General features: G+C 35.7%; 1 protein-coding gene across 1 annotated transcript in view; it reads left to right on the top strand.

Moving 5' to 3' along the window:
• The window catches only part of LOC130830308 (A disintegrin and metallopeptidase domain 3-like), a 102,270-nt gene that overhangs the window by 27,519 nt on the left and 51,568 nt on the right, over positions 1-23,183 (top strand). The window contains exons 7-10 of the mRNA XM_057697477.1: positions 2,255-2,317; positions 9,976-10,047; positions 10,283-10,449; positions 11,528-11,609. Coding sequence (XP_057553460.1) covers positions 2,255-2,317; positions 9,976-10,047; positions 10,283-10,449; positions 11,528-11,609 — 384 coding nt within the window. The remainder of the gene's footprint in view (positions 1-2,254; positions 2,318-9,975; positions 10,048-10,282; positions 10,450-11,527; positions 11,610-23,183) is intronic.

Raw genomic sequence — 23,183 nt, 5'->3', positions numbered from 1 at the left:
TAGGAAGAGTGATGTCACCAGCCATCACACCTGCTAGTGCCTTGATCTTGGAGTTTCCAAATCTAGAAATGTCAGAAATGCATGTTTGTGGTTTAAGCGAGCTAGTCTGTGGCATATTTGTTATAGCCCAACCTGAAGAAAACGTCCCCCGAGATTAGGAATAATGCAAGGTTGGTGTGCCTTCAGTACTTCCGGTCAACATTTTACTAGACTTCTTAGGTAGTGCAATAGGAAAAAGAATAATTATAAAGGGTATACATTTTTGAAAGGAAAAAATAACCCTGTTTCTTTAGTGATCGAATTCTATACAAAAAATCCTAGAGTCTCCATCAAAGCAATCAGGACTAATTAACACCGTCTAGCAAAGCCACAAGAAAAAAGAAAGATGAGATAATTCGTTTTCCCCAAATTGACCTATAGATTCAGTGTGATCCTAGTCAAAATTCCAGAAAACATTTTTATGGAAATAGATTCTCAAATTCATTAGGAGATGCAAATATCCTAGAAAAAAAACAGTTTTGAAAAGAACAAGGTGAAGGACTTACATTGCTTTTTCTGAAGGGTCCAGATAGTAGACATTTCAGGTTTGTGGGTCGTATGATCTGTTGCAGCTACTTCACTCAGCCTTTGTAGCGTGGAATCAGCATAGACAAATTATAAACAAATGGGTGTGGCTGTGTTCCAATAAAATATTTCTTTTTCACAAACAGGTGGTTCTACCATGGGCCATAGTTTGCTGACCCCTGCTATGGAGACGCATGTTGTGTCACTGGTATAAGTATAGACATATAGAACAGTGGGACACGATAGATGAGAAGTAGACCCACATGCTCTTGCCCAAAGTATTATCCACAAAGATGCTAAGGCCTTTGAAAAGTAAAAAAAGATCTCTTCTTCAAATGATGCCAGAAGATTGCATTTCCACGTGGAATAAGATGGGTCTTGACCCTTATTCAAAAAAATTGAAATAGAGCATAGATTTAAGTGTCAAGGCTAGATATAAAATTTCTAGTAGAGGAATTTGGAGAAACCAAATTAATGAGCCACAAGCCTGTGAAGAGATGTTCAACCTCATTAACCATCTGGGAACTGCAGATTAAAACCTCCATGAGATCTAAATACAGACTGACAAGAAGGGATGTGGTGCAAAAGAACGGCAGTACCAAGCACAGGCAAGAATGTGGAGCAGTTGACATTCTTATTAGTTCATGGAGAACATACAGAATGATCAAACTACTTTAGAAAGCAATCTGGAACTTTTGTAGTACTTTACACATACACAAGAATCATGCAAATGAGATTTTCCAATTGTAAGTATTTACCCAAGAAAAATGAAAGACTATAACTACCCAAACAGCTGAACATGGATATTCATAGCCAATTTCTCTACAATAGCTAAGATATTTAAATAATCCAAAGGATCATCTGTTGATACAGTTAAGTGTATCAACAAACTTTCTGTGTTTCTAAAGTGGTACAGCTGATAGCAATGAAAACAAATGAATTACTACTAATCACAGCAACACACATGTGCTGAGTGAAAGAAGCCAGATGTAAAAGACACGTGCCACATGATTCCATTTATGTGACATGCTAGGATAAATTTTTGTAACCTATGGTGAGAGAAGACAGATCACATTTTGCCTTGATCCTTGTAGGCTATGAACTTGGAAGAGGGTGACGGAAACATTATTTTACTGATAGAAGTGGTTGCATGGGTGTATACATTGCTACTAGTTCATGTAACTGTGTTCTTAAAATAGATGCATTTTATTGAGGGTAGGCCACAATAAAGTTAATATAAATCATTACAAGTACGAAAAAGATGACAAAATAGAGGCAACATTTGGGGGAAAGTTGATGGGAATTTGTTTAGCTTGAATGTTGGGAGAGGGACTTAGAGGCTGGTTTTGAGAGGAAGGAAACAAGGATTCTCCCTCATTTCAGTAACTTTTTTGAGGATTCTAATTATTAAGAATATAGGGCAAAAGCTTCTAATTTGTTCCTACAATTTTTCTACAGAATCTCACCAGCTTATTTACCCAGTGGACATCAATCCTCTTATTTTTCTAATGTTTACATTTTCATGTATTTATGTCTGCATCTATCATCTATCTATGTATCTATCTGTCTGTCTGTATCTCTCTGTCTATACCTCAGTGTGTGTGTGTATAATTATATGATGTAGGTGATAATTACAAACAATATATGAATATTTAAATGTTTTATTTAGTTTGTGTTCTCTGTTTTGCAGAAAAATTCTGATGTGCTGTTGAAAAGAGTTCTGAAAATACAAGTCATTATGGATAAAGCCTTGGTATGCATTATTGATATATTTCCTTACATCTTTTTTGTATTTAAATTGACAGGGAATATGTAAAAGAGCCTGCACTTATACATTACTCTGTCCAAAATGTCTATCTCTGTATACCATTACATAAGAAATGTTGTCAATTGCCTTTCCATTGGCATAGGGGGAGCAATGCCAATATTTTTTAGAAATAATGTAAAACTTTGTCTGTAAGGAAGTATTCTATTGCACTGTGATCTAATGGATTATAAGTAGTTGCATATACTTCTGGATCCAGCCAAAATTGTGGTGAAATTCTTCAAGTCAATGTCCGTTTTCAAATAAGCTATTTTATTTATTACTGAATTGAAGATCCTTTTATTAAGCATTATCATTTATAAGATTATTTTATGGATTATTTTATGCTTTGTAATTGCTTGGGTTTTCTGGCAGAAATTCCCTTTCTAAAACATAGGAAGAATAATTCATAGGAACACTTGATTATGGAACTTTTTGTTTATACAGTTTCTTTTAGCAAAGACTTATGGGGAAGAAGTTAAAAACAAAACTTCCTTTGTCCATTATCACTAGTAATTTTGTATAAATCTGTCAATGGGTGTCATGATGTTCTACATTTTTTGCATACGAGGAAATATTCAGATCTTTAAATAATTTTTATGGAAGTAATAACAGTAAATAATGATTTAGCACTAGGTCTAGGATCCCTGGGCTCTGCAACCAGACTCTAGGACCAGTCTCTGCCTACCAGTAGAACAGAACTAACTCCAGGATTGGCTTCACCCACCAGTGGGAGGGCTACAGCACTGGAGTCTTGTGGACCTTGACTCCATGCAGCAGTGAGCCAGCACTATCCCCAGAACCCCCTGGAGTTTCAAGTCAGCTGCCTTATGATGCAGTCCTGCCAACCATGAGCTGGCAGCCTGTACCTGAGGCAGGGCTAGGAACCAACCGGATCAGGGCCAAGAAAGCCTACTGGACTTCCCACATAGTCAGCCTGCCCCAACAGAAAGACCCACACAGCCCCATTGGGGAAACCCCTAGAGTACATACCACAGGTGATGAGAGTGGAATATGCTGCTGGAACACGTAGTGCCTGCAAAAGGCCACTTGTCCAGCATTAGGAAGCACAGCCAAGCTCCCAGGTATATAAAAATACAAATACTAACTTAGACAAAAGGAGGCTACAGAGGAACACATTCCAGATGAAGGAACAGGATAAAAGCCCAAAGGAAGCTCTAAGTGAAGTGGAGATAGGCAACCTAATTGAGAAAGAGGTCAGGGTAGTGCTTGTAAAGATAATCAAAGAACTTGGGAGAAGAATGGATGCACAGAGTAAGATATTAGAACTTTTAAGTATAGAATTAGAAATATAAAGAATAACCAAACATAGATGAAGAATACTACAGCTGAAATGAAAAATACACTAGAAGGAATCAATAGTTGATTAAATGATACTGAAGACTGGATCAATGAGCTGGAAGATGGAATAGTGGAAATTACTGATGAACAGAAAAAAGAAAAAAAAATGAAAGGAAATGAGGACCATTTAAGAGACCTCTGGGACAACACCAGGCACACTAATATTTGCAATATAGGGGCCCCAGAAGGAGGAGGGAGAGGGAATTGAAAATATATTTGAAGACACAATAGCTGACAACTTCCCTCACAGGAAATGAAACAATATCCAGGTCCAGGAAGCCCAGAAAGTCCATACAGGATTAGCCCAAAGATGAACACACCCAATCATGTAGTAATTAAAATGGAAAAAATTAAAGATGAAAAGAGAACATTGAAAGCAGGAAAAAAGAAAACAAATAACTTACAAAGGAATTCCCATAAGACTATCAGCTGACTTTTCAGCAGTAACTCTGCTGTCCAGAAGGGAGTGGCACAATATATTTAACATGTTGAAAGTGAAGAAACTACAACCAAGAATACTCTACCCAGCAAGGCTCTGATTCCAATTTGATGTAGAGATCAAAATCTTTGCAGACAAGCAAAACAAAAGAGTTCAGCAACACAACACCAGCATTACAAGAAATGTTAAAGCAATTTTCCTAAGAAAAAAGAGAAGTCGGAAACAGGAAACATAAAAATTATGAAAGGAAAAAGCTCATTAGTAAAAGCAAATATACAATAAAGGTAGGAAATCATCACACACGCAAAGCCAGAAGGAAGGTTAAAAGACTTTTGTCTTTTAAGAAAATCATATATATCTGTAATAAGCAATTAGGAGATATTAAAAGCAATTAGATGTAATATAAGTTATTAAAAACAATAATCCTAAGAAGAGGAGAGTAGAAATGCATGGTTGTTAAAACCTAATTGAAATTAAGAAATCAGCAACTTAAACCAACCATATACACACACACACACACACACACACACAAGCACACACACATACACCTCTCATGGTAACCACAAACCAAAAACATATACTAGATACACACAGATACACACGCACAAAAGTAAAAGGAATCCAGACATAACACTAAAGATAGTCATCAAATCATAAGCAAAGGGAACAAAAGGAGTAAGGAACAAAAAAGACCTACAAAAACAAGTCCAAAACAATTAGGAAAATGGAAATGAGAACACACATATCATTAATCACTTAAAGATAAATGGACTAAATGCTCCAATCAAAAAGAGTGGTTGAATGGATATAAAATCAAGACCTGTATATACACTGCCTACAGGACTCTCACTCCAGATCTAAAGACACACAAACTGAGAGTGTGGGAATGGAAAAAGCCATTCCATGCCAAAGGAAATCTGAAGAAAGACAAGGTAGCAATATTTATACCAGACACAATAGATTTAAAAAGAGACTGTTACAAGAGACAAAGAAGGACGCTACCTAATGATCAAGGGATCAATGCAAGAATAAGGAATAACAATTGTAAATATATATGCACCCAAGATAGGAGCACCTAAATCTATAAAGCAAATATTAATGGACACAAAGGGGGAAGTTAACAGTAACACAACAGTAGGCATTTTAGTGCCCCACTTACACCAATGGACAGCTTATCCAGACAGAAAATTGATAAGAAATCAAAGGCCTAAATGGCACATTTGACCAAATACACACTTATATATGTATACATATATATATATATATATATATATATGTATATATATATATATAACATTGCATTTAAAAGCTGCAGAATACACGTTCTTTTCAACTGTACATGGCACATTGTACAGGATAGATCACATGCTAGATGATAAAACAAACCCTGGTAAACTTAAGAAAATTGAATTCATATCAAGCATCTTTTCTGACCACAATGCTATGAGACTTGAAATAAACTACAAGAAAATTACTGCAAAAAAAAAAAAAAACCCCGAATACATGAAGGCTAAACAATATGCTGCTAAACAACCAATGGGTCACTGTAAAGTCAAAAAGGAAATAAAAACTTCCTGAAGACATATGAAAAGGAAAACACAATGATCCAAAAATCTGAGATACAGCAAAAGCAGTTCTAAGAGGGAAGTTTACAGTGACACAAGCTTATCTCAGGAAACAAGAAAAATCTCAAACTACCTAAGGGAATTAGTAAAAGAAGAACAAATAGAACTCAAAATTAGTAGAAGGAAAGAAATCATAAGCAATGGAAGAGAAAGAAATGAAATATGTACTAAAAGACAATAGAAAAGAGCAATAAAACTGAGAGTTGACTCTTTGAAAAGATAAACAAAATTGATAAAACTCTAGGCAGACTCAGGAAGGAAAAAGGAGAGAGGGCCCAAATCAATACAATTGGAAATGAAAGAGAAGTTACAAGTGACACCACAGATATACTAAAGATCATAAGAGACTACTGTCAACAACTATATGCCACTAAAATGTACAACCTAGAAAACATGGACAAATTCTTAAAAGTGTGCAATCTCCCAAGACTGAACCAGGAAGAAACAGAAAATACAAAGGAAACAATTACCAGTTATGAAATTCATTCAGTACTTTTAAAATTCCCAACAAACAAAAGTCCAGAACCAGATGGCTTCACAGGTGAATTCTCCCAAACACTTAAGAGAAGAGTTAACATCCGTCCTGGGCAGACTATTCCACAGAATTGCAGACAAAGGAACCCTTCAAAACTTTTCAATGAGAACAGCATCACCCTGATGTGAAAACCAGACAAAGATATCACAAACAAGGAAACTTACAGGCCAATACCACTGATGGACATAGAAAAATATTAGCAAATAGACACCAAATATTAGCAAACTGACTCCAACAATACATTAAAAGGATCATACACCATGATTAAGTGGAATTTATCCCAAGATTTCAAGGATTTTTCAGTATCCACAAAAAAATCAGTGTGACACACCTACAGATGGCCAACAGCCACATAAAAAACCATATGATAATCTCAATAGCTGAAGAAAACTATTTTGACAAAACTCGACCTCCATTTATGAGAAAACTTCTCCAGAAAGGGGGCATAGAGGGAACATACCTCAACATAATAAAGCTCATGTATGACAGACCCAGAGCTAACACCATACTTAATGGTGAAAAGCTGAAAGCACTTCCTCTAAGATCAGGAACAAGGCAAGCATGTCCTTGCTTGCAGCTTTTATTACACAGTATTAGAAGTCCTTGCTACAGCAATCAGGCAAGAAAAAGAAATCAAATAAGTCCACATTGGCTAGGAAGAAGTCAAAGACTCACTGTTTGCAGATAACATGATACTATACATACAAAATCCTAAAGACACCACCGAAAACTACTAGAGCTCATCAGTGTATTTTGGCAAAGTTGTTGGATGCAAAATTAATATACAGAAATCTGTTGCATTTCTATAGACTAACAATGAACCATCAGAAGGAGAAATTAAGAAAATTATCTCATTTAACATTACACCAAAAAGAATAATACCTAGGAATAAATCTAACTCAGAAGTAAGAGACCAGTACACAAACAGATGGAAAGATATGCTATTTTCATAGATTGGAGGAATTACTATTGTTAAAATAACCATACTACCTAAGGCAATCTATAGATTTAATGTAATCCCTAGTAAAATACCAATGGCATTTTTCACAAAACTAGAATAAATAATTCCAAAATTTGTATGGAAACACAAAAGACCCTGAATAGCCAAAGCAATGTTGAGAAAGAAGAACAGAGGAAGGTATCACATGCCCTGATTTTAAACTGTACAACAAAGCTGCAGTAATCAAAATAGTATGATACAGGAACAAAAACAGACACATAGATCAGTGAAACAGAATAAAGAGTCCAGAGCTAAACTCATGCACTTATGGTCAATTAATCTACAACAAAGGAGGTAAGAAAATCCAATGGAGAAAAAAGTGGTCTTTTCAATACGTGGTACTGGGGAAACAAGACGGCTACATGTAAAAGATGGAAATTGGAACATTTTCTCAGACCATATACAAAAATAATGCAGCAATTATACTCCTGGGTATATATTAGAAGAAAATGAAAACACTAATTGAAAACATACATGCACCCCAGTGTTTATAGCAATATTATTTACAATAGCCAATATATGGAAGCTACCTAAGTACCCATGAACTGATGAATGGATAAAGAAAATGTGATACACACACACACACACACACACACACACACTAGAGTAGTACTCAGCCATAAAAACTAATGAAATTTTGCCTTTTGCAACAAGATGGATAAAATTGCAGGGTCTGTTATGCTAAGTGAAATAAGTGAGAGAAAGAAAAATAAATACTGGATGATACCATTGTTATGTGGCATCCAAAAGACCAAAGAAACTAGGAATATAACAAAAATGTAACAGACTCAGGGATATAGATAGAGAACAAAGTAGTGGTTACCAAGGAGAAAAGGGAATGAGTGAGCGGCACAATAGAGGTAGGGATTCAGAGGTACCAACTATTATGTATAAAGTAAATAAGCTACAAGGGTATATTGTACAACACAGGGAATATAGCCAATCTTTTATAACAAATATAAGTGAAGTAACCTTTAAAAATTGTGAGTCACTGGGATGTACACCTGTACATTATATAATATTGTACATCAACTACACTTCAATAAATTTTTTTTAATGTAAGCAAGTTTCATCAGTAAAATTCCATTTAACTCTTTGTGATGTTATTGTAGTATGTCTTATTTCTCCATGTGTTATAAACCACAAAATAAATTATTTTGCATTAAATATCCAATTGTTGTTTAAACAAAGGAAAGGAAAAAAGTATTTCATATTTACTATTTCCAAACTCTACACTTCTTCTCCTTCTCACGGGTTGGTTTCTCTAATATTTCTGTTTAACCTGTATTAATTCATTTGAATTCAGTGTTTGTTCATCTGAAATTATCTGTATTTTATCTCTGTTTTTAAATATTCTACTTGGAAACATTTTCAAACTTTTGAAAAAGATGCAAGAATAGGAATAATACAAAGAACACCTATATTCTCTTCACTAAGATTTGTTAATGCTGTTCCCTTTATCACGTGCTCTCGCTTCATGTGAAAGTAACCTGTAAGTTGCACTTGTAGCTTTTTTTCAGTGCGCATTTACCTAGAACGACACCATATATGTCCACAACCAAGTTATCCATCTAAGTAAAAATAACGTCATTGAAATACTTTTTATCAAGTTTACTTGATTGCATTGTGGTTGGACACTGTGAGCTACGTGATACTGTGCTTTATGTTCAAATGTGTTAGGACCTAACATGAGTCAATTTATATAAAACTTTCAAGGATACTTTAAAAATATCTCTCTCATTTTTTACATAAGCTTGTATATATGCACATTATATCCAAAGCTAGCATGAGTTTTTACAATCTTTTACATTTTTGCTGTAAATTTGCTGCTTGCTGAAAATTTGTCAGCTTGATCCATTAATGATTATGAGAACTATACAAAATCCCTCACTCTGTCATTTTGTGTATGTAAATCTGTTAAATTATGTGTGTATATATATATATATATATATATACACATTGGGTTGGCCAAAAAGTTTATTTGATGTTTTCTGTGCCATCTTGGAGAATAAATATATATATATATATAAAACTATATACATATATTACTATAATTATATATGTATAACTATATACATACATACAATTATAGTAATATATATTACTATATATAGTTGCTATGCTATTGGTTATAAGTTAGTTTAGAAATGTGTGTGCATACAAAATTAGAAATATTTCAGAGAAAATGTTATTTTTTTCCCTTGAATGAAGACATGTTCTTGAAATTGTTCACTACGTGTGCTCAGAGCTCCCTATTTAGAGAGCACATTTTTTTCTCCAGGATATGTAGTCATGTTGTCTTACTGGAGTGAAGACAAAAGATGATACACACTTGAGCAGACAAAAAAGACCGAGGAGTTTAGAGACTTGAGTCCTTGAGTTATGTACTCTTGGAACCTTAACTTTTAATCCTAAATAACTACATGTGCAAAGAGGAATATAATCATCACCATCCCATTTTAATACTATTGGCTAATATATAATGTCCACAGGATTAAGTCTAGAACTTACTAAGCACTTGACAAGTCTTGATTCTGCTTTTGTCCTTTTCACTTGAGCACTGCGTTATTTTAACATTTTTATATCCATTGAAATGTGGTAGTTGTCATTTTCACTAGTGATCAAAAAATAAAATTTGTCTTTCAGTATGATTATATGGGCTCTGAAGTGGCACTTGCATCTGGGAAAGTTGTCTATATCTTTAGTCTTATCAACACTGTGAGTATTTATCTTTCATATTGAAGTAACTAACATTCATATTAATACAGTAGAATTGTTTGAATAAATAGCACATACAATTTTATAAACTGTATAGTCCTACCAAATAGTTTCTTCCACCAATGGATTTCATCTCCAAAAAACCATGAATTGAATATACTAGCATTACATAGAGAGATACAGTATTATATCTATGATTACCTAAAACCATATGTCATGTATCTTCTGTTTTCAGATGTATTCTCAGCTTAAAGTGTCTGTTACATTAACGTCTCTGGAGCTCTGGTCAGATCAAAATAAGATTTCAACTAATGGGGATGCTAATGAAGTCCTACAAAGATTTGTGTCATGGAGAGAAAAATTTTTATTTCAAAGGTCCCATGATATGGCATACCTCTTAATGTAAGTAATTTATTTTCATTGGTATAAAGTTCATCAAATTATTTATAAGTTAGCTGTCAAAATTGTATACAAAATTTATTATTTATGATGAGAAGACATCTCAAAAAAAGATTCTGTGAGTCCTGTGTTGTCAAAATGCAAACTATAAAAGTCAGAGACAACGTAAGACACTAAAACCATGGTAGGCCAATATCCTCAGAGTGGGCTGCTTACCTTTGGAAACTTATAGAACTGATAACATGGAATGCCTTGGGAGAGCATAGGCTTTGTATGGTTTTAAAGATTTTCTCAGAGGTAGATCATTGAAACCAGCATTTTACCATTAAATAAAGCATACATTAGTTAACGGAATGCAATAATTGGAGAGAAAGCTGGTTACATTGCAAAACATAAGTATGGTACTGTGGTGACTTTATGGTATTTCTATCCTGACCTAAGGTGTAGCTGTTTCACTGCTTGTGCTGTAACTGTCAAGAGTCTTTATGTAGATGTTTATTTTGCTAACTTGATTATTTTAGATGGAAAAAACCAAAAACACGATCCTGAAGATCTTAAGCAATATGGAATCCATTTATAAATCTGTGGGTGTCTCTGTGGAATTTAAGGTCAGGTTTGGGGATTCAGCAGGAGCATTAACTCAGGACTGAAATATGTGAGGACACAATACATTCCAACTCTCTTCTTCCTGGCGACCGTGCTGCATATTGTCTTTCTCTCTCTGTCCTGCAGTCTAAGGTTTTACTCCCTGCAAATCATGGCAGTGATCTACCCTGACTTTTACATCTTAGAATTACATCCATCCCATGTTGACAAGAGTGGTGATGAATTTCTGGGAGGATTAGGCACCACTGGATGTTGAGCTGTGTATCATGTAATGTTCAAGTTGCCTTCAGCACTGAACCTTGTAGGCACCGTGGGAGATTATCCAAATACAAAATGATTGAAAGCATTAGACACGATGCATAGTGTTCATGTGTAGAGAAAGCAGCAGCTTTATTGAGGAATCCAGCTCTTAGACGATCATTAAGTTATTGACAATTTAACTGCGTTTATCCACAAGAAAGATTTTATTATTTAGTTATAGGGACCATCCTAATTATGTAGGAGCAACATATCATGGAATGGCATGCGACCCCAAGTTTGCTGCAGGAATTGCTCTGGTATGCATTTTATTCCCATCTCTTCAGTACTTATAACACGTTGTGAAAGTTAATATCCACTTCAAGGGTACATATAGTATATCCCATTGTATTAGAGTAATGTTTTGATGCAATGCTGTATTTTATACTTTAAACCTCAAATGGTATCATTTTTAAACGGTTTTCTGTTATGGTAAAATACACATTACATGAAATGACCATCTTAACGATTAGAAGTGCCCTGTGCAGTAGTGTTAAATCTGTTTACATCGTTGTGAAATGGATGTTTAGAACTTTCACCTTGCTTAAATGAGGTCTATAGCTTTGACCAACATGGCCCTGTTTTCCACACCCTGGCAACCACCATCCTACTCTTTCTTCCGTGAGTATGATATTTTTAGATCCCACATATAAGGGAGAGCATACAATATTTGTCTTTCTGTGTCTGGCTTGTCTTTCTGTGTCTGGCTTATTTGTCTTAGATTAAGACAACCAGGTTCATCCTTATTTTTGAAAACAGTGGTATTTCATTCTTTTTAGGGCTGAATAATATTTCATGCTATTTATATACATATATTTATATGAATTATATATATATAAATCATACCATATTACTCATTTATATATGTGTGTGTATATATATATACATACACACATATATGGGGGTGAGTCAAAACTTACCTGCACTGTTTATATTAAAACTTCTATTGGCTGCAGTGTCTTATCAGCACATTCTGTTCAAAGCTTCTGTCTCCCCAGTCACTGCTGTGCAAGTGTGAACATGTTACATCAGTTCATTTGTAACTACGGTGCAAGCAAAAATGCATGCCCCACTTGTGATTCGCTGGAAAGAAGAGCAGCGAGCAGTGATTCGTTTTTTGTGGTCTGAGGGTGTACCTGGTGCCGTTATTTATCGAAGACTTTGTGCGCAGTATGGAGAAAGTGTTTTCTTGCAAAGAAGTGTATATGAATGGATAGAGAAGTTCAAGGAAGTTCGCACAAGTGTTAGCAATCATGAAGGAGCCGGATTCACTTCTGATGAAGAAGTGAAGACAGCAGTGCATTCATGGCTTGCAGCTCAGCCTAAAACATTTTTTAATGAGGGAATACAAAAGCTTGTTGACAGATGGACAAAGTGTGTTGAAAAGCAAGGAGAAGATGTCGAAGAATGATGTATTTGTCTTTTCTAAACGGTATTTAAAGTCCACAGCCAGAGTGTGGATAATTTTTGACGCACCCTCGTAGAAACATTCTCTTTATGCGTTTATAGGTAAATGATCACTTAGTTTGATTCCATATCTTGGCTGTTGTAAATAATGCTGCAGTTAACGTGGGAGATGCGCGTGCAGCTATTTCTTTGAGATACTGATTTCAGTTATTTTCGACATCCGCCCAGAAGCGGGTTTGCTGGATCATATGGTATTTCTATTTTTAATATTCTGAGGAATCATAATACTGATGTCCAGAGTGGTTGCCCCATTTTATAACCCCACCAGCATTTCACCGAATATATTTTATTCACCACACCCTCTCCAACAGGTGTTATTTTTGTTTTTGTTTTTAGCTCTCCTAATGGGCATATGGTGATATTGCATTGTGTTTTTGAATGTATTTTTATGGTCCCTAGTGATATTGTGTATCTTTTCATATGATTTCTGGTGTTCTATATATCATCTCTGGAGAAATATTTGTTCAAAACCTTAGCCCATTTTTTAATTGGGTTATTCAATTTTCTTGTTGTTCAGTTAAAATAGTTCTTTTTTTTTCTTTTGTACCTTTGCATTTCCTTCATCCAGTTCCCCCTCCTCCTAATCCAGCCCCTAGTACCCACAAATCTAGTCTCTTGAGTTTCTTTGTTTTGAATTATAATTGATCCACAACACTATGTTAGTTTCTGTCTCACAACATGGTGATTCGATATTTCTGTACATTTCAAAATGATCACCACCGTAAGTCTAGAAATGACCTGTCACCATGCAAAGCTAGTACATAGTTATTGACCGTATTCCCCACACTCTACATTTTGTACCTGTGATTTATTTCTTTTGTGGCTGGAAGTTGTATCTCTTAATCTCTTTCACCTATTTCTTTCTTTCCTTCCCCAAACCCCTCCACTCTGGCAGCCACCTGTTTGTTCTCTGTATCTGTAACTCTGTTTCTGCTTTGTTATGCTTTTTCATTTAATTATACAGTATCTGTGTTTCTCTATCTGACATATTATACTTAGTATTGTATGCTCTCGGTCCATACATGTTGTCTGCCATGCAAGAGGTCCTTTATTATGGCTGAGTCGTATTCCATCATGCGTGCGTGTGTGTGTGTGTGTCTATGCCTGTGTTCTTTATCTGTTCTTCTATTGATGGGTACTTAGGTTGCTCCATACCTTGACTATTGTAAATAATGCTGCAATGAACATAAGGATGCATATATATTTTCCGTTAGTGGTTTTCTTTTCTTGTGGTGAATACCAAGGAGTGGAATTGTTGGATCACATGGTATTTTTAGATTTAATTTTTTGAGGAATCTCTGTACTGTTTTCCATAGTGGCAGCATGAATTGACATTCCTATAAAGAATGCACAAGGTTTCCCTTTTCTCCACGTCCTCAACAACACTTGTAGAGTGTTGTGGGGTTTTTTGTTTCTTTTTTTTTGATAAAGTCAATTCTTTGAGGTGTGACATGATATTCTGGTTTTGATTTGCATTTCCTTGATGATTAGTGAAGTTTCATCTGCCTGTTGGCCATCTGTATGTCTTTGGAAAAATGTGAATTCAGATCCTCTGCTCATTTTTAATTGGATTGTTGGTTTTTCAATGCTGAGTTGTGTGTATTCTTTGTATATATTTAATATTAACCCCTTGTCAGATGTATCATTTGCAGACATCTTCTCCCATTCAGGACATTTAATTCAGTGTGCTTAATTGTTTTCTTCACTCTGCAGAAGTTTTTGTAAGTTTGATGTAGTCTCATTTGTTTATTTTCCCTTTTGTTTTTCTTGTCAAAGCAGACAAATACAAAGATTTACTGAGGTCAAAGCATTTATTGCCTATGTGTTCTTCCAGAAGTTTTATGTTTTCAGGTCTTACATTTAGGTCTTTAAACCATTTCAAATTTATTGTGTGCAGGATGTTGAAGGGAGTAGTCCAGTTTGATTTTTTTGGCATTTAGCTGTCCAGTTTTCCCAACATTGTTCCTTGAAGAGACTGTCTTTTCCCCATTATATATTCTTGCCTCCTTGCCTGGAGATTAATTGCCCATATAATTGTGGGTTCATATCCAGGCTCTCTATTCTATTTTATTCCATTAAGCTATGGGTCTGTTTTTATGCCAGTACCATGCTGTTTTGATTACTGTAGCTTTGTAGTTGAGTTTAAAATTAGGGACTGTGGTACCTCCAACTTTGTTCTTCGTTCTCAAGATTGTTTTGGCTATTCAGGTTCTTGTGTTTCTGTAAACATTTGGAATTGTTTATTCTAGTTCTGTAAAAAATGCCTGTGGTATTTTCATAGGGATTGCAGTGAAACTGTAGTCTTGTGCAGTGTGGTTATTTTAACAATATTCACTTTTTGAATCTTTAAATACAGGATATCATTTCGTCTATTTGAGCTGTCTTCAATTTCGTTCGTCAGTGTGTTATACTTTTCGAAGGACAGGACTGTTATCTCCTTAGCTCGATTTATCCTTATATATTTTTATCTTTTCGATGTGATTGTAAGTGGGATGTTTTTTCTTCATTTTTCATTCTGATGGTTTGTTCTTAGTTTGTAGAAATGCAACATATTTCTGTAAATTAGTTTTATCCTGCAACTTAAGTGTGTACATTGATGAACTCTAGTATTTTGGTGGGTGGGGGGGTTGTCTTCAAGCTTTCCTATGTATAGTGTCATGTCACCTGCAAACAGTGACTATTTTACTTCTTCCTTTCCAATTTGGATTGTTAAATTTATTTTTCTTGTTTGATTGCTAAGACCAGGACTTTCAGTACTACGTTGAGTAAAAGCAGTGAGACTGGGCATCCTTATCCTGTTCCTGATCTTAAAGGAAATGTTTCCAGATGTTCACAACTGAGTATGTTAGCTGTCAGCTTGTCAGCTATGGCCTCTAGTATGTGAAGGTATGGCCACTCTGTACACCCTTTGTGGTGAGTCTTTATCATAAATGGATGCTGAATTTTGTCAAAAGCTTTTTCTGCATCTATTGAGAGGACTGTATCATTTTTCTTTTTGAATTTGTTCAAGTGGTATAACGCATGGATTGATGTGTGGATAGTGAACCATCCTTTCATCCCCGGGATAAATCCTACTTTCATCATGGTGTATGATTTTTTTAATGTATTGTTGAATTCATTTCACTAATCTTTGATAATACAGGAGTTCTAATACTTTGAATATGAAGCCCTTATCACATAAATGATTGGCAAAGATTTTCTGCCCTTCTGTAGATTGCCTTTACATTCTGCTGATTGTGTCTTTTTTTTTTTTTTTTTTGGGGGGGGTACACCAGGTTCAATCAACTGTTTTTATACACATATCCCCATATTCCCTCCCTTCCTTGACGCCCCCCCCCTCGATTCCCCCCCACCCTCCCTGCCCCAGTCCTCTAAGGCATCTTCCATCCTCGAGTTGGACTCCCTTTGTTATACAACAACTTCCCACTGACTATTTTACAGTTGGTAGTATATATATGTCTGTACTACTCTCCCGCTTCTTCTCAGTTTCCCCTTCACCCCCCGCCCCCTCCCATACCTCGAGTTCTCCAGTCCATTCCCTGTATCTGCTTCCCTGTTCTTGTCACTGAGTTCATCAGTACCATTTTTAGATTCCGTATATGTGAGTTAGCATTCAATATTTGTCTTTCTCTTTCTGACTTACTTCACTCTGTATGACAGATTGTAGTTCTATCCACCTCATTACATATAGCTCCATCTCATCCCTTTTTATAGCTGAGTAATATTCCATTGTATATATATGCCACATCTTCTGTATCCATTCATTTGTTGATGGGCATTTAGGTTGCTTCCATGTCCTGGCTATTGTAAAGAGTGCTGCAATAAACATGATGGTACAAGTTTCTTTTGGGATTATGGTTTTCTTTGGGTATATGCCCAGGAGTGGGATTACTGGATCATATGGTAGTTCTATTTGTAGTTTTTTAAGGAACCTCCAAATTGTTTTCCATAGTGGCTGTACCAACTTACAGTCCCACCAACAGTGCAGGAGAGTTCCCTTTTCTCCACACCCTCTCCAACATTTGTTGTTTCCAGACTTTGTGATGATGGCCATTCTGATTGGTGTGAGGTGATACCTCATTGTGGCTTTGACTTGCATTTCTCTGATGATGAGTGATGTTGAGCATCTTTTCATGTGTGTGTTGGCCATCTGTATGTCTTCTTTGGAGAAATGTCTATTTAGGTCTTCTGCCCATTTGTGGATTGGGTTATTTGCTTTTTTGGTATGAAGCTGCATGAGCTGCTTGTATATTTTGGAGGTTAATCCTTTGTCCGTTGTTTCATAGGCAATTATTTTTTCCCATTCTGAGGGTTGCCTTTTAGTCTTGTTTATGGTTTCTTTTGCTGTGCAAAAGCTTTTAAGTTTCATGAGGTCCCATTCGTTTATTCTTGATTTTATTTCCATGATTCTAGGAGGTGGGTCAAAAAGGATGTTGCTTTGATGTATGTCAAAGAGTGTTCTGCCTATGTTTTCCTCTAAGAGTTTGATAGTGTCTGGCCTTATATGTAGGTCTTTAATCCATTTGGAGTTTATTTTTGTGTATGGTGTCAGGAAGTGTTCTAATTTCATTCTTTTACATGTTGCTGTCCAATTTTCCCAGCACCACTTATTGAAGAGGCTGTCTTTTTTCCATTGTATACTCGTGCCTCCTTTGTCAAAGATAAGGTGCCCATATGTGTTTGGGCTTACTTCTGAGTTCTCTATTCTGTTCCATTGATCTTCCTTTCTATTTTTGTGCCAGTACCATACTGTCTTGATCACTATGGCCTTGTAGTATAGTTTGAAGTCAGGAAGCCTGATTCCACCAACTCCATTTTTCCTTCTCAAGATTGCTTTGGCTATTCGGGGTCTTTTGCGTTTCCATACAAATCGTAAGATTTCTTGCTCTAGTTCTGTGAAAAATGCCATTGGTAATCTGATCGGGATTGCATTAAATCTGTAAATTGCTTTGGGTAGTACAGTCATTTTCACGATGTTGATTCTTCCAATCCAGGAACATGGTATATCCCTCCATCTGTTTATGTCATCTTTGATTTCTTTCATCAATGTCTTAAAGTTTTCTGCATACAGATCTTTTGCCTCCTTAGGCAGGTTTATTCCTAGGTATTTTATTCTTTTGGTTGCAATGGTGAATGGGAGAGTTTCCTTAATTTCTCTTTCTGCTCTTCCGTTGTTAGTGTATAGGAATGCAAGAGATTTCTGTGCATTAATTTTGTATCCTGCTACTTTACTAAACTCATCAATGAGTGCTAGCAGTTTTCTGGTAGAGTCTTTAGGGTTTTCTATATATAGTATCATGTCATCTGCAAAGAGTGATAATTTTACTTCTTCTTTTCCAATTTGGATTCCTTTAATTTCTTTTTCTTCTCTGATTGCTGTGGCTAACACTTCCAAAACTATGTTGAATAACAGTGGTGAGAGTGGACACCCTTGTCTTGTTCCTGTTCTTAGAGGGAATTCTTCCAGTTTTTCTCCATTGAGAACAATGTTGTTTTGGTTTGTCATATATGGCTTTTATGATGTTGAGGTAATTTCCTTCTATGCCCATTTTCTGGAGAGCTTTTATCATAAATGGATGTTGAACTTTGTCAAAAGCTTTTTCTGCATCTATTGAAATGATCATATGGTTTTTATCCTTCAATTTGTTGATATGATGTATCACGTTGATTGATTTGCGTATATTGAAGAATCCTTGCATCCCAGGGATAAACCCCACTTGATTGTGGTGTATGATTTTTTTAATGTGCTGTTGCAGTCTGTTCGCTAGTATTTTGTTGAGGATTTTTGCATCTATATTCATCAGTGATATTGGTCTGTAGTTTTCTTTTTTTGTGACATCTTTGCCTGGTTTTGGTATCAGGGTGATGGTAGCCTCATAGAATGAGTTTGGGAGTGCTCCGCCTTCTGCAATATTTTGGAAGAGTTTGAGAAGGATAGGTGTTAACTCTTCTCGAAATGTTTGATAGAATTCGCCTGTGAATCCATCTGGTCCTGGGCTTTTGTGTGTTGGGAGATTTTTAATCACTGCCTCAATTTCTGTACTTGTGATTGGTCTGTTCATGGTTTCTATTTCTTCCTGGTTCAGTCTTGGAAGATTGTATTTTTCTAAGAATGTATCCATTTCTTCCAGGTTATCCAATTGATTGGCATATAGTTGCTTGTAGTAGGCTCTCATGATGTTTTGTATTTCTGAGGTGTCCGTTGTGACTTCTCCTTTTTCATTTCTAATTCTGTTGATTTGCATCTTCTCCCTTTTTTTCTTGATGAGTCTGGCTAATGGTTTATCAATTTTGTTAATCTTCTCAAAGAACCAGCTTTTAGTTTTATTTATTTTTCTTATGGTTTCTTTCCTTTCTTTTTCCTTTATTTCTGCTCTGATCTTTACGATTTCTTTCCTTCTGCTCACTTTGGGGTTTCTTTGTTCTTCTTTCTCTAGTTGTTTGAGGTGTAAGGTTAGGTTGTTTATTCGATCATTTTCTTGTTTCTTAAGGTAGGACTGTATTGCTATAAACTTCCCTCTTAGAACTGCTTTTGCTGCGTCCCATAGGTTTTGGGTTGTTGTGTTTTCGTTGTCATTTGTTTCTAGATACTTTTTGATTTCCTCTTTGATTTCTGTAGTGATTCCTTGGTTGTTTAATAGTGAATTGTTTAGCCTCCATGTGTTTGTATTTTTTGCAGTTTTTTTCCTGTAATTGATATCTAGTCTCATGGCGTTGTGGTCTGAGAAGATGCTTGATATGATTTCAATTTTCTTAAATTTGCTGAGGTTTGATTTGTAACCCAAGATGTGATCTATCCTGGAAAATGTTCCGTGTGCACTTGAGAAGAAAGTGTAGTCTGTCGTTTTTGGATGGAATGTCCTATAAATATCAATTAAGTCGAGATGGTCTAATGTGTCATTTAAAGCTTGTGTGTCTTTATTTATTTTCTGTTTGGATGATCTGTCCATTGATGTAAGTGGGGTGTTCAAGTCTCCCACTATAATTGTGTTACTGTCGATGTCCCCTTTTATAGCTGTTAGCATTTGCCTTATGTATTGAGGTGCTCCTATATTGGGGGCATAGATATTTACCATTGTGATATGTTCTTCTTGGATGGATCTCTTGATCATTATGTAGTGCCCTTCCTTGTCTCTTTTAATAGTCTTTACTTTCAAGTCTAATTTGTCTGATATGAGTATTGCTACTCCAGCTTTCTTTTGACTTCCATTTGCATGGAATATCTTTTTCCATCCCTTCACTTTCAGTCTATATGTATCCCTTGGTCTGAAGTGGGTTTCTTGTAGGCAGCATATAGAAGGGTCTTGTTTTTGTATCCATTCAGCCAGTCTGTGTCTTTTGGTTGGAGCATTTAATCCATTTACATTTAAAGTGATTATTGACATGTGTGTTCCAATGACCATTTTCTGAATTGTTTTGGGTTTGTATTTGTAGGTGTTTTCCTTTTCTTGTGTTTCCTACTTAGAGAAGTTCCTTTAGCACTTGTTGTAAGGCTGGTTTGGTGGTGCTGAATTCTCTTAACTTTTGCTTGTCTGGAAAGCTTTTGATTTCTCCCTCAAATCTGAATGAGATTTTTGCTGGGTAGGGTATTCTTGGCTGTAGGTTTCTCTCTTTCAGGACTTTCAGTATATCCTGCCATTCCCTTCTGGCCTGCAGAGTTTCTGTAGAAAGGTCAGCTGTTATCCTTATGGGTTTTCCCTTATATGTTGTTTGTTGCTTTTCTCTTGCTGCTTTTAATATTTTTTCTTTGTGTTGAATTGTCGTTAGTTTGATTAATATGTGTCTTGGTGTATTTCTCCTTGGGTTTATTCTGTATGGGACTCTCTGTGCTTCTTGGACTTGGTTCATTATTTCCTTTCCCATGTTGGGGAAGTTTTCCACTAGAACCTCTTCAAATATTTTCACAGACCCTTTCTTGTTTTCTTCTTCTTCTGGGATGCCTATAATTCGAATGTTGGTACGTTTAAGGTTATCACTGAGGTCTCTGAGGCTGTCTTCTAGTCTTTTTATTTTTTTATCTTTTTCCTGCTCTGTGGCGTTTATTTCTTCCATTCTATCTTCCAACTCACTTATTCGTTCTTCTGCCTCAGTCATTCTGCTGGTTAGAGCATCTAGAGTATTTTTAATTTCAGTTATTTTGTTATCCATTGCTGTTTGTTTTTCTGAGTTCTTATGAACTGTTTCTTGTACTTTCTCTAATTTGTTATCGAGATTTTGTATCATTTTTACTATCATTACTCTAAATTCTTTTTCAGGCATTTTTCCTATTTCCTCCTCATTTATTTGGTCTTGTGGGTTTTTTTCCTGCTCCTTTGCCTGCATGGGGTTTCTTTGTTTCCTCATGGTTGTCCAAGCTTTTGGGGTTGCTTGTCCTGGTGATAGAGGTGTTTATAGAAGACTGTCCAAGCCTCAGACTAATGTCCAAGTATTGGATTAGACGAATATTCAGTCGGCTATGTCAGGTTCTCCGCAGCCCTTTCCGGTGTCCGAGGCCGTCTGCTGGTGTTCAGCTGGTTCTCTGTGGGAATGACTGTGTCCTTCCGTGCATTCCCAATGCATCTGTGGAGAGGGATGCACTCCACGTCTCTCTACTTCGCCGCCATCTTTTTCTCTCTGATTGTGTCTTTTGAAGCACAAAGAGGTTTAAGTTTGGCATAGTCCTTTTTGTCTACTTCTGCTCCTGTTGTCTGTGATTTTTGCATCATATCCAGGAAATCTTTGGGAATCCTAATATTGCGACGTTTTTCCCTATGTTTTCCGCCAGGAGTTTTGCAGTTTGCAGTCTTGCGTTTAGATCATTATACCATTTTGAGTTAATTTTTGTATATGGTTTAATATAAGAGTCCTATTCTTTCTTTTGTATATGGATATTTAATTTTCCAATTACCATTTCTTGAAGAGACAAACTTTTCTCCATCAAGTATTCTTGTTGAAGAAACTGTCCTTTTCCCCATTTTGTGGTCTTGGCACCCTTGTCATAGGTCATTTGACCATATAGATGATGTTTTATTTATAGGCTCTCTATTGTGCTCAATTTATAGCTCTTTCTGCCAGTGCCACACAGTTTTGATTACTATAGCTTTAAATCAAGAAATCTGAGTGTGCCAACTTTGTTCTTCTTTTTCCACAATTTTATGGTTATTCAGTGTCCCTTGAGATACCATATGAATTTTGAGATTTTTTTTTCTATTTTTGCCCCCAGACTGCTGTTGGGATTGTGATAGGAATTTCATTGAATCTGAAGATTTCTTTGGGTGGTGATGACATCTTAACAATATTAAGCCTTTCAATCCTGATCATGGAATGTCTTTTCACTTACTTCTGTCTTCTGTACTTACTTTCAGCCACATTTTGCTGTATCCAGTATACAAGTATTTCATCTTAGGTTTAATCCTAAGTATTTTGCTCTTTTTAATGTTATTGTAAGTGAAATTGTTTTGTTAAATTTTTTCAGATTGTTGATTATTAATGTATGGAGACAATCAATTGTGTCGCTTTTGTATCCTGCAATTTTGCTTAACTGCTTTGTGATTTCTTCTTTGGAATCATGGATGTTTAATAGTGTGTTGTTTGAATCCCACAAACTGGTGGATTTTCAAGTTCTTTTCTTACTAATTTGTAGTTTCATCCCATTGGCATCAGAAAATATGCTTTGTGTAAATTCAATATTTTAAAGTTGACAGACTTACTTTGTAGCCTAACAAGTGATCTCTCTTGGAGACATTTCTGTGTGCATTTGAGAAGAACATGTATCCTGCTGTTGTTGGATGGAATGTTCCACATGTCACTTAAGACCAGTCAATCTATCCTGTTGTGAAGTCTGTTACTTACTTAATATCTTTTGCCAGACTGTTTTGTCCACTATTCAAAGTGAAGTATTGAAGTCTATTATGTCGCTGTCTATTGAGCCTTTCAATGCTGTTCAAAGGTGCTTCAAGTATTTAATTCTTTAATGTTTGGTGTATAAATATTAAATGGTGTATCTTCTTGGTGAAGTGACCATTTTATCATTATGTAATGTACTTGCTAGTCTCTTTTAACAGTCTTGAATTTAAACTCTACTTTGTTTGATATTAGTATAGCCACCCCCAGCCCTCTTTTGGTCACTTCTTGCATGGAATACCTTTTTCCATCCATAACCTTTCAACCTGTGTCAGTCTTTAGATCTAAACTGACATAGCTGAATCCTGTGCTTTAAACTATTTACCCTCTACAAGTCTTTTTAATTGAGGAGTTTAATTCATCTATATTTAAATTAATTACTAATCAGGAGAACTTATTTTAGTCATTTTGTTAACTTTTTTCTCTATATCCTATAGCATTTTCGTCCCCTTCATCTTCTCTTTCTGCCTTACTTTTTGTTACAT

This window comes from Hippopotamus amphibius, chromosome 10 (assembly GCF_030028045.1).
Source record: "Hippopotamus amphibius kiboko isolate mHipAmp2 chromosome 10, mHipAmp2.hap2, whole genome shotgun sequence".
In the NCBI taxonomy this organism is placed as follows: domain Eukaryota; kingdom Metazoa; phylum Chordata; class Mammalia; order Artiodactyla; family Hippopotamidae; genus Hippopotamus; species Hippopotamus amphibius.
The sequence above is the reverse complement of the archived record's forward strand: the minus strand, read 5'-3'. Positions and strand labels throughout refer to the sequence as shown.